The sequence below is a fragment of the Solanum dulcamara genome, chromosome 9, assembly GCF_947179165.1.
Source record: "Solanum dulcamara chromosome 9, daSolDulc1.2, whole genome shotgun sequence".
NCBI lineage: Eukaryota > Viridiplantae > Streptophyta > Magnoliopsida > Solanales > Solanaceae > Solanum > Solanum dulcamara.
In genome coordinates, this window is record NC_077245.1 from 40731272 (window position 1) to 40743453 (window position 12182).

Consider the following 12182-nt stretch of genomic DNA (forward strand, 5'->3'; position numbering starts at 1 on the left):
ACTTAAGCTACTTGAGTATGTACCAAGCTTACGTAGCAAGGATTATATAGATTCGTAAAAGAAGACGAGATTACAAACCCACGAGGAGAAAAAGAAAATGCCACGTGGCATGAGAGAATTTCACATAGCAGCAGCTGAGAGTGCCACGTGGCAGTAGGTGAAGCAAAGGGGGTGGGATCCATATACCACGTGGCAGCCCATGATTGGAAGAAGAGATGTGTTGGCCCAATGAGGGCTTGACATGTGTCACCACTTAGGGCTTGACATGTGTCACCACTTAGGGGTTGACACGTGTCACCCCTAAGGTGGCCTATATATATATATATATATATATATATATATATATGTGTGTGTATGTGTGTGTTTTATGATCATTCTTATCCAAACAACCATTCTTTTTACAAAGTTCTAGAGAAAGAAAGAAGAGAAGAAACTAGAGAAGTAGAGAGAGAATGCCATGGTTTTAGAGAGAAAAAAAAGGTAAGTCTCCGATTTATTCTGTGAATCAATTATCTAGGGTATACCATGATGTTATGAAGGTGTTATTAATATAAATTTATGGTTTGGATATCACCAAAACATTAGCAAGCAGCCACAATGTGTGTGTGTGTTTATGTGTGTGTTTTATGATCATTCTTATCCAAACAACCATTCTTTCTACAAAGTTCTAGAGAAAGAAAGAAGAGAAGAAACTAGAGAGGTAGAGAGAGAAGGCTACGGTTTTGGAGAGAAAAAAAGGGTAAGTCTCCGATTTATTCTGTGAATCAATTATCTAGGGTATACCATGATGTTATGAAGGTTTTATTAATATAAATTTATGGTTTGGATATCACCAAAATGTTAGCAAGCAGCCACAAAGTTGTAGGCACGCTAAAGGAGCTTCCGAGGCAAGTTTCGATGAGTTTCGGGCAAGGTAAGGGATTCTCTTTCAAATTAGAGTTTATGATGTTGATATAAGGTATATTACATGTCTTGAATAAGGTTGGATGTGGGGAAATTGCATAAGGATGATTGACGTTAGAAACAAGTTAAATTGAAGTGGTTACTAAGCTGGTTGGGTTGCATGTTGCAGGGCTTAAAAGTGTTTTAAAAAGGGTGTGGGTGCTGCTGGTTTTAGCCACACAACCCTCCATTTGTTATGGTTAAAGATTTTTCGAAATAAAGGTTAAAAACTCTGTTTTGGTATCGTAAATTTTGAGCTAGTTGTTTTGAGTTGTATTGTGTAATGTTGAGGTGGTTCAATTGTATAAATGCTGCTGATTGTTGTTGGTGGTGTGGTTGTTGACATGGTGGCCGAGTTTAAATCTTGGGAATGTTGAAGTTATAGGGGAGATACTGCCCGATTTTCGGTAACTTAGAAACTAGTAATTAACTAGTCGAGGGAAATGGATAAGGAAATGACCTTTATGGAGACTTGGTTGTAGAGTTGGAATTGGAAAGTGAAAGGTCATTAACCATAGTATTACTTTCATGTTAAATAGGTTCAAGAGACTACGAGGTGAACGTATTAGGAGTAATTCGTAAGAGGTATGTAAAGCTAACCATTCCTTCTGTTGGCATGTCTTTGGCATAAGTATGTAAAGCTTATTCTTTCTCTTGGCATGTTTTGACATAAGTATGAAAATCTAATCTTTCTTTTGGCATGGAAGCAAATATATGAATTTTATATGATTCCCAGAAAGTTCCTATTCCTAGAGCCACTAGGATGGCCAATTTCTTAATTTCCAAAAGATATTTTATTACGCTTTGATACGAGTATATGATTCCAGAAGTTCTATTTTGATATAATTCATAGTGACTTTCAAAAGGTACTTGATATGACTCTTGTCTTGATTTTGAATGATTGCTCATTTTGATTATTCTATCGAGTCTCAAATATGATTTAAATTGTATATAGTTTCTCACTACTTCACTCGTGGATGCCTCAATACTTCCTTCACTGAGCCCGTGCCAGGTTTGTTATCGTGCGTACCTCTATGCATTGCTCGCCGTGTTCCGATGTGAGGGGGTAGGTACTCCCTATATATAGGTTTGTGGAGTTATGCTGTGTCATGTACACGTATGATATGATGTGTTATGGCTATCTGATATGATATAATTTATTACGGAGATATTTCCTACTCTGGATGTATGCTGTGTTGTGGCACCAGTGATGGGGTGGCGACCACATTTTGTTCACCGAGTCCCATAATGGGGCCGGATATGGCATATGTTTTTCCGCTTGCATTATCAGGGGTTGTAAAAAGCATTTTGATATTTCTGGATATTTGCCTTTGTTTTGCATGTTCTGTTCTAGTGATGACTTTACTTATTACAGTCTTTAGTTTACATATTCAGTATATTTTTCGTACTGACCTTATTTCTTTGGGGTTTGCATTATATGCCCGTAGGTACAGATGCTCGGTTTGCTGATCCACTCGCTTAGGACATTCACCCTGTTGGTTGGCAGTGCTCCTTTGTCCAAAGTCCTATTTTGGTACTAACTTTTCTGTTGTATATTTATACGTGATGGTTAAGGGTACGACGGGGCCCTGTCCCGTCATATGATTATGTTATCATTCTGTCGAGGTCTGTAGACTTGTGTTGTGGGTTCTATATATGTGTTTTGGGCTTGTGTTCAGTGACAGCCTTAACGGCCTTCGTGTGCTACATCTATTTTCGTGCACTCTCTAGCGATCTCTTTTGATTTCTGCATTTGTTCATTCTACTAACACACTAAGTGGGGCTAAGGGTATGTATGGGTACCCAACTTGGGCACTAGTCACGGCCTACGAAGTTGGATCGTGACAAATACTTACGTTTATGCGATAACAAATCTTGGATCAAAGAACGAACAACGAATCAAGAATGAACAAAATATTGTATTAATGTTTGATTCTTGAAAGTAAGAGCCCATTTGGATTAGCTTATAAGCTGTTTTCAACTTTTTTAAGTGTTTGGTTGGCCAACTTAAAATCGTTTTATATTTAAAATAAGCCTCCCCAAATAATTGAGTTTGTTTGACTTAGCTTATCTAAAACAACTCATAAGCTGAAAGCAGCTTATAAACTAAAAAAAAAGTTGGGCTGCCCCAGTTATTTTTAGCTTATAATAAGTAGTTTTTAGCTTATAAGAAGCTTAAAAAAAGCTTATTCAAATAGGCTCTAAGTCGAAACTAAGCTTCACACATTGTTCAATGCTCAAAAATCTATAAAATTGCGTCCACCCCTAATAATAAACAGATATATGGTATTTATAGAGTACAAAACCAAATTCTTAACCAACTAGGAAAACATAAGTCGGCACAGGTTCATGTCTACTCTTCATGGCCCATAGTGATGTTCATGCCTCATGGTCATGCTCCATGGTACTTGACTTGGCTCCACGATTGTGTGGTTTTCTTCCTCTTCATGAGCAGATTCAAGATCCGTAATACCTTTCACGCCTCGTGGTGGGTTCCGTGGTATTTTACTTGGTCCTTCAGGCATTTTTCATAAAACTCTTCATGACCCTCAACCACGATGAATGTTGAACTCCACGACCCTTCAAGGTCCCATGGAGTTATACTTGGATAAAACTCCTTAGCTCCTTTTTATCACCACACTTTTAACGGCCAACTTCCACGTGTTGTATAAGGCTTCACAGTAGTGGCACTCGTAGATGTTGCTTCTACCTTTTTATAGCTCATGTTGTATAGATAAATCAATTCCTTGATTGACTTATCCTACATAACCATTTTCATAATCAGTACACCTGCAGACATTTCTCATATAATTCAGATGATGCTGAGGATAATCAAATGATTGGAGCTCTTTTGAAAGCCAAAAATCACAACAAGTTACTCAAAGGGCGATGCTACCATATTGAATGTGTTGTTGGAGAAAAAGATCAATGAAATTTTCTAAAAATTTCTTTTGAAAATTTTCAAGTTTTGTTGTATTTTGCTCAGTTTCAAAATTTATTGAGGATTCATCAAAAATAGATCAAGTACTTGAGTGCTCCCTCTATCTGCAAAGACAAGTACTTAATATTTTGGATTTAATGTTCATCATAGTAAGATAACCTATGTACCTTACATCGTAGAATACAATGCGCAAATTGTGACTTTGGGCCTGTGGTTAGCACGACCAACTTCCCACTAGTCACTCATATAGGAAACTTTTTTTTTAGCCCTTTATTAATAGCAACATTTCTTTATTTATGATATAAAATCATGAGAAAAGGCTCAAATATGCATTAAACTTTGAGAAAAGATTCATTTATGCCATATGTTAAAAGTTTGGCTCATATATCATTGACGTTTGAGAAAAGACTCATCTTTGTCATTATTTTTTAACTCCAAATTTACAAAATCACTCAAACAACTTGTAATTTTTTTATTGGAGTTTTGAATCAAATATACTCTTTTTGCTTCTTCTTTTTCAAGAACACATGAAGAACACAAAGAACTTCAAATTTTCAACTTCTTCAATTTTTCACGAAATCACCTCAAATTTCAATAGTAACATATCTCCGAACTAGATATCAAAATCTAATATCTTTTGAGCTCAAATTCAACCTAACCCAACAAGATATACTTAAAATTTCTTCAAAGTTTCAAAACTTTAACCTCCTTTAATAATAGAATTTTAAGCCACAACTCCAAATTACTTGAAATTCTGAAAATAGACTAAAAAAATATTATGTTAAAGTTCACTATGTCTATGTTCAAAATTTTTAAGTAATTTAGAGTTATGGAGAAAATTCTACCATTAAAGAAAGTTAAAGTTTTAAAACTTTGAATAAATTTTAAGTGTATCTTGTTGGATTAGGTTGAATTCAAACTTAAAATATATTGAGTTTTGATATCTAGCTCGGATGGATGCCACTATTGAAATTTGAGGTGATTTTGTGAAAAATTGAAGAAGTTGAAAATTTAGAATTTATGGTGTTTTTCATGCATTCTTGAAGAAGAAAAAGCAAAAAGAGTAAATTTGATTCAAAAACTCCAATAAAAAAATTAAAAATTGTTTGGGTGGTTTTGCAAAATTGGAGTTAAAAAATAATAACATAGATGAACTTTTTCTCAAACAACAATGTCATAGATAAACCAAACTTTTAATAGATGAGATAAATACATTTTTTGTCAAAGTTTGATGATATATTTGAATCTATTCCCTAAAATCATACATATACCTATATATATAAAATAAATTAAGACATATGGGCCTATTTGCAATTGGTCCAAATAACATGGGCTACAAACCCTAGTAACCAACCCTAATGAATCTGAAAAAATAAGAAAACAATCCAACCAACTTCTCCCTATATAAATCAGGGAAGCATTTTTGCTCTCATAATTTTGTTGTCACTTCTCTCTTTAACCATTTTTTTGGTCCGCACGGAACAAAGCTTTTCGCCACACAATCTGATAGGGTTGTATTTGGATCCAGAATATGGCAGATGAAGAAGTGATGGTGGAAGCAACGAGCCCAGTTCCATCAGATCATCACAAAAGAAAGCTGGAGGATTTGGAGCCGAACGCGCCTGAACTACTAACTGAAGTTGGGTCGGACCCGAATCCCGAAACGGTGTCGGATTCTGTGCAAGAACTTGACGGGACAATTGAGGAAGAGGCTGCTGATGTTGATGGGTCTGAACCTAAACGACCTCGTTTGGAGGATAAAGCTAATGGATTGGGTATTTTCCTCGTTTCCCCCTTTCTTTTAAAGCTAACCCTTGTTAGAGTTTACATTGTTTTAGTGTCTTGCATTGTGATTTTTGTGCAGTTTTTTTTTTGGGTGTGAGTGTGTAGTCTTCATTTTGGTGTTCTTGTTCAGAGCCAAAGCTGATGATTTCGGTTTTGTTATGTGGTTGCTTTATTTCTTGCATTCTGGTGTGCAATGTTTTTGGTATTTTTGATGGAATTCTTGTCGTAGAAAAAATTCTTGAGAAAAAAACTTGAAAGGGAATTGGGTTTATGTGTTTGAACTTGAAGTACGGAGTAAGTGGATATGTGTGTAATGAAATGTTTATATTGAGTTCAAATGTTGTTGGACAGTACTCTAAGGGATTGCAATTGTTGTAAAATATGAAAAGTACCAAGAGATTGTGTATGGGCAGTCCATTTAGGAAGTCTTATTACCTTCTTTTACCCGTTTTCAGCATCCCAAAATGGTTATGAGGAGAAGGTAGAGGAAGAGTCAAAAATAGATGATAATGAGCAGCCTAGTATTCATCCAGAGGTTTCTCAAGGAGTAGCCCAGGAGGCTCCCAATTCATGCAAGGAACAACCTGCTGATGATAATCAGCTAACAGGGGATGTTGAACAATCTGAAGCCAAAACTTTTCTTGAGGCAGAGAAAAGTACTCAGGTCAATGAACCATCTAAAGGTGACATTCAGGGGTCTGAAGCAGAGAAGAGTACTCAGGTCGTTGAATCTAAAGGTGACATTCAGGATCCCTCAGCTGAAGTGCCTGGTGACATTCAGGAGGAGCCCTCAGCTGAACCTCCTGAAATGGAGCGTCTGCAGCTTGATCAAGAGCATCCAGCCTCTGATGATCAAACAATTACGCGCAAAATGGAGGTCCCCAATAATAAGGTGATGAAAAGATTTGTTGAAAACAAAAGAAATCTTTCCTTGCTCATTATGACTGAATCTAATAATCTCCTAGTGGAATAATTGGCTAGGCATGTGGAGAACTTCGGGGGGTGGGGAGGAGATGATGAGCTTGGAAGACCACTTATGGAACATGTTTAGGAAGTTATTTTTCTCATTTTTAAGGAACATGATTTCCAAGAAAAACTGTTTTTCAAAATTTTTTGACCAACCAAACATCGAAAAATTCAGTAGTGAACATCATTTAGGTTTGTGCTATTTCACCTTGGCCAGCATTTGACTTGAATCTTATAGAGCTTTATGTAAAACTGGTACAGGTTGGGGTTCTTATTGGAAAATCCGGCGATACTATTCGATACCTGCAATACAACTCAGGTGCTAAAATTCAGATAATGCGCGATGCTGATACGGATCCACATGCTGCCAGCAGGCCAGTTGAACTTATTGGAACATTGGAAAATATAAATAAAGCTGAGAAATTAATAAAGGATGTCATAGCTGAGGTATGTGGTTTGTCTTATTTCCGTTTCCTTTTGTTATCTTCCCAATTTTTATGGATTGTTAATCATGAGTCCAATGTTGTGATGAACTATTGACTCTCTAGGCTGATGCTGGTGGTTCTCCTGCACTTGTGGCTAGAGGTTTCGGCACTGTGCAGGCTGTGGTTGGAGAACAGATTGAGATACAAGTTCCAAATGAGAAGGTTGTATTTCTTTCTTGTTCCACTTTCTTTTACCTTTCATGCCCTCATTTTGATTGAGGACTTCCTGAGGGTGGATGAGGTTATTATTTTTTATTCTTTAGTTTCCATGATTGAAAAGGACTTGTCATATTCTCCTCTTGCTGTAGGTTGGTTTAATAATTGGAAAAGGTGGGGAAACTATCAAGAGCCTTCAGACAAGATCAGGGGCACGAATTCAGGTATTGATAACACCTTATGATTTTTGTTGGCACATTTTAGTGCAAAGTAATTTTTTTTTATTAGAGGCAATCAAATTACCTGGCTAATATCAAAATCAATGTTCTACTATTTCCCTAGCTGGTGCCGCTTCCTTCTGATGGAAAAGAATCTAAAGAAAGAACAGTACGTGTGACTGGTGATAAAAAGCAAATTGAGATGGCAAGAGAGATGATCAAGGAAGTCATGAGTCAGGTTTGTTAGGATGTTCTGCCTTATTCTTTCCATTGGGCTTGTGTGAGGTTCAATTAGGTGGCTTTCAATGCAGTTCTAATATTTCAGATAAAATATTATCTCATTTCACTTGTGGTAATGACTTTTTCTTAAGTACTTATAGTTGACACTCTGACATCTCTACGATTGGGTTTGAAACTGGAGTGTTAGACAGAAATGTATGTTTTAGGGATAACATAGAAGCTATCAGTAAATTTTGGATGCAAATTTTGGAATATTAAGTAATATAATGCAATGGTTCTTTATATTACTTAGTATACTTTGAGCCCCTAGGGCTTTACTTTAGTGGCAATTGTGCAACATATGATATGTAGGCGCACATCGCGAGTTTGAACCTTGTCACAAAGCTGTGTTTAATTGGAGAAGTGTGGATGAATGGGCCCATTATCCTCTGAGTTTCAAACTATTTGCCAGAGGGCCCTCCGGGATTTCCCGGTTATAAAAGATAACTTGGTATGTTCTGTTAACGTGCAACTTCAGTTGAATATGATGCATGTGTCTTATTAAATCTTGTAGAATTAAGTGTTGCCTCCCAATTTCGGCATTTAGCAGTTGATTTGTTCTTGTACAAAATGACAATTTACAAGTTAAATCAGAAGATATATGTTAAGAATGAATGTAGTTGGACAGATCTTCTGAAGTAATAGCATGGCTCTTACTAATAGGAGGGTATCAGCAAGAGTTATTGGAACATTGGTATGTTTAATAGTGTTATTACTAAAGGGGCTTGAAGTTCTCTGCTTACAAGGGCTTGGGTCAGTATGACAACTTCTTAATGGTTTTACTTGAGGCACCTGTTTAGGTATAATATCTTACTGTACTAATTCCTTTCTATTCATTGTTTACAAGTTCCAGTTGGTGACTTGCTTTGCTCGATCTAAACTGCCGAGGGAATGTGTTTGTGTACTTTTAGGATTTAATTAAGTTCCTATCTTGTAGTGGTTACTATGTTATGTATGGTGGTGAGTAGGCACTTTGCATGAGATGAAGAAAATGTCATGATGAGTGTTTGTTTGAACATCCATTAAAGTTTGCGTGCCAAGGTCAATTGAATACAGTTAAAGAGAATGTTGTCTTGGGATGTCGGTTGCCATGATTTATATTTGTCAAAGAGTGCCAATTTCGAATTGGTTGGCTTTAAAAATGCAGATTTGGATTTTGTCTTTGACATCGCAGCATTGCGTTGGTGTAGCCATAGACAACTACTATTCACTCTCGACCACCGAAGAGAGGTATCAAGCATTAACCCTCGCCATTGCAGATGTTAATAGTTGGTAAGATTGCTTCGAGACTTAAAACCTAAAAATGATAATAATAGTAAGGTTTATATTAAAAGAGTACTTCTGGATACCCTATGCTCTGTGCAAGACACCATGTTGCAGAATGTGCCATCATTAATTAAATCATCTATATTGAGTGTACTATATCCATGATGAAATCTGATATCTTATTATCTTAAACATAGGAGAATTCAATAGTCAGCCTGTTGACTTGCATAAACACCTGGTTTTGGAAGTAGGATGACTGTCATTGTATTACACAAGTGAATGCAATAAAAGGGCTTCTTTTATTCAAGACTGAAGATTTGATAGTTCTGCCTCTTGGATACTATGTAGATGTCATTTTTGAAGATGTTTGATATGTATGTACTAAAATTCAGATGATGGTTTGTTTATTATCTGAATAGTATCAGGGAACATCAGTTTATTTCTTATTGTGCTTTCTTGTAGTGTTATGGGTGACTCATCTGATTGTTTTGCTTTTCGAGTTAACCGTTTTCCGTATAAACAGTAGTCTTTGATTTTTTCTTAATGCGTCTTAGATTGCTTATATTGCTTTTATTCTTTGCCATTTCATCAGCGTTCTTGCTATCTTTTTTTCTTTAATGTGTTTTATTGTAACTCAATGCAAGTACAATCTGTCTATGCGTGTTTTCTTGCAGTTATTGTCCTGCTACAGTTCAAGCTTTGCAAATTTCATTTACTTCATTCCCCGGCAGCTATGCCTGAGTTGCACTATTTTATTCTTATATTTTTTGTTTATGTTTGCAATTGTGTGGCTAACTTCTCTAGTTGTCTTTCTTTTCACAATGGTGTGTGATAGCCTGTGAGACCAGCAACTCTCTCTTCGGGTTATGGTCAGCAGCCATTTCGCCCACGTGGTGGAGGTGCTCCACCTCAATGGGGACCCCGGGGTGGTCATCCTGGGCAGTTTCCAGGTTATGATTACCATCAAAGAGGACAATACTCATCTCGCAGCCCACAATATCCACCTCCTGCCTATGGAAATTATCCGCCACATGCACCAAGAGGCGGGTTTGGTCCGGGTTGGGAGCAAAGGCCTCAAGCCTCTATGCAGGGCCCTCCATCACAGGTTGGTGGTTATACATGATAATTACAGCAGGCAAGGTATAAGGCCAATGCCTCAGCTTTTGCTTTAGTCTAAATTTCATGCTCATGCTTCTGGCTCTATGGGTCCACCTTCTCAGGCAAACTACAACTATGGGCAGCCACATGGTCAAGATTATGGCCCGTCATACCCTCATCAGGCACAACATGGACAAGGTTATGGACATGGATACACTGATGCAAAATATGACCACCAGATGGCACCACATAATCAGTATGGAGGACATGGGCCTTCTCAGCCAACATCTTACCCTCAAAGTGGTGCACATCCCAGCTATGGAACCCATGAGCAATACGGTAAGCCTCCTTCCTACGGTATGCATCCACAGGCTTCGCAACCTTATAGCCATCCCAGGGCTAATCAACCTGGAGAAGTGCCATATCAGGGTCCAGTTCCATCAACCCAAGGGTATGGTGCTAGTATGCTGCATCAGCAGCAATACCCCTATGTATCCAGTGGGCAAGTGCAACAAACTTACCCTGCATATGGATCTTCCACTGCTGCCGATGGATATAATCATCCACAAGGTGCTCCAGCTTCTGGTCCTGGGTATCCTCAGCAAAGTGCACAGCCTGTTCCTGGGTATGGTCAGCCTGTGCCACAACAACCTCTTGCTTATGCTCAAGCAGCCCCTGTTGGAGGTTACAGTTCCTACCCTTCACAGCCTACTTACACTGAACAGCAGGCCACAAACAATGCAAGCTATGGTTATCAGGGACCAGTTGATCAAACTTACAGTGGCGCTCAGGCTTCAACAACTTATAGTGCACCATTTACTGGACAGCAAACTTATGCTCAACCAGCTCCAGTTCCTTCTTCAGCCCCAGCTCAGCCTGGTTATGATCAATCCATGACTCAACCAGGCGGTGGTTATGCTCCTGTATCTGCTGCTGCTGGTTATGTTAAGAGTGTCTCACCCCAGCCTGGTTATGCTCAGTATGATGCTAATCAGATGTATGGTGCCCCCAGGTGAAACTTTCTTCTTCGCTGATGAAATTGTTTCAGGAGAAGTGTTCCAGTGTTCTTGTTCTAGGCTGTTAGTTTGTACTAGTTTGAATTTCAGATCAGTCTCTCATTGCACATGAAATATTTGATTAGTAACAATGTCTACTGTGTTTTTTCTTTTTGTCCTCGGCAATATATATACGCTTAATCATAAATGCTAAGGATTTATGGGAACTAGGTATTTTCTGTTTTATAAAGTTTTCGCACACCTGTGAAACTAATGTGCTAGTAGAAGTTAATATGTATTTCAAAGTCTTGCGTTGGTACATTTTTGAATCTTATTGTTGACAATTTATCTCGGGAAGTGGTGAAGATGAAAAGATATTAGCAGGTGATTGTCACTGCTCTGTCATAGCATTTAAACTATATCTTGTAGATATTTGAAGGAGTATCGTGAGAATGGCCGCCTTTGAATGCCAGATTGCAATCTATACGTGTCTGAGAAATCGGGTGCTTGGAAAGAGTTTATATTGGTTGAAGTTGGAAAAGGTATTGACAGTAGATAATGTTTGAACGTGAATTTCAAGTGATAAAAAGTTTAAAAGTTATGGGGAGAAAAAAACCCATTATTCCCCTTGAAATACTCTTCAAACTAGTTTTTTGATATTTCAGAATAACATCTTTACAAATATTGCATTTTTAGTATCTGCAAATAACGAAACTATATTTGGCCAAACAGTAACATGTATACTGTGCATTTATCACGTAAACATGTTGACTCTGTACCACCGTTAGTGTTTGGCGCCAGCAACAGTTTTTTTTTGATCGCTTTCTATTTCTGCCTTATAGTGAAGTAGATAAGGTAAGACGAGCTTTCCTTTTATGGAGGCGGCATAAAACCTTTTTGCTTTGAATACCCATTCATTCATACCTTTGAGTCTTAAAATCATTAAAACATTGTTTACTTAACAATTCACGTGAAGCATATGATCAATTACCGTGATTTTATTCACTATTATTGTACAACACATATAACCAGTCTCCACCGTACATCTACC

The 12182-nt window shown here is 37.5% G+C and overlaps 1 protein-coding gene across 1 annotated transcript; it reads left to right on the top strand.

The window, feature by feature from the left end:
• Nucleotides 1-5268: 5268 nt before the first annotated feature.
• LOC129904410 (uncharacterized) lies at nt 5269-11381 on the top strand. Its single transcript, XM_055979972.1, has 8 exons — nt 5269-5658; nt 6124-6560; nt 6896-7081; nt 7183-7281; nt 7428-7499; nt 7618-7731; nt 9874-10143; nt 10259-11381. The coding sequence occupies exons 1-8, from the start codon at nt 5415-5417 to the stop codon at nt 11150-11152; spliced, it is 2316 nt and encodes a 771-aa protein (XP_055835947.1). The 5' UTR covers nt 5269-5414; the 3' UTR covers nt 11153-11381.
• The last annotated feature ends 801 nt before the right edge of the window (nt 11382-12182 follow it).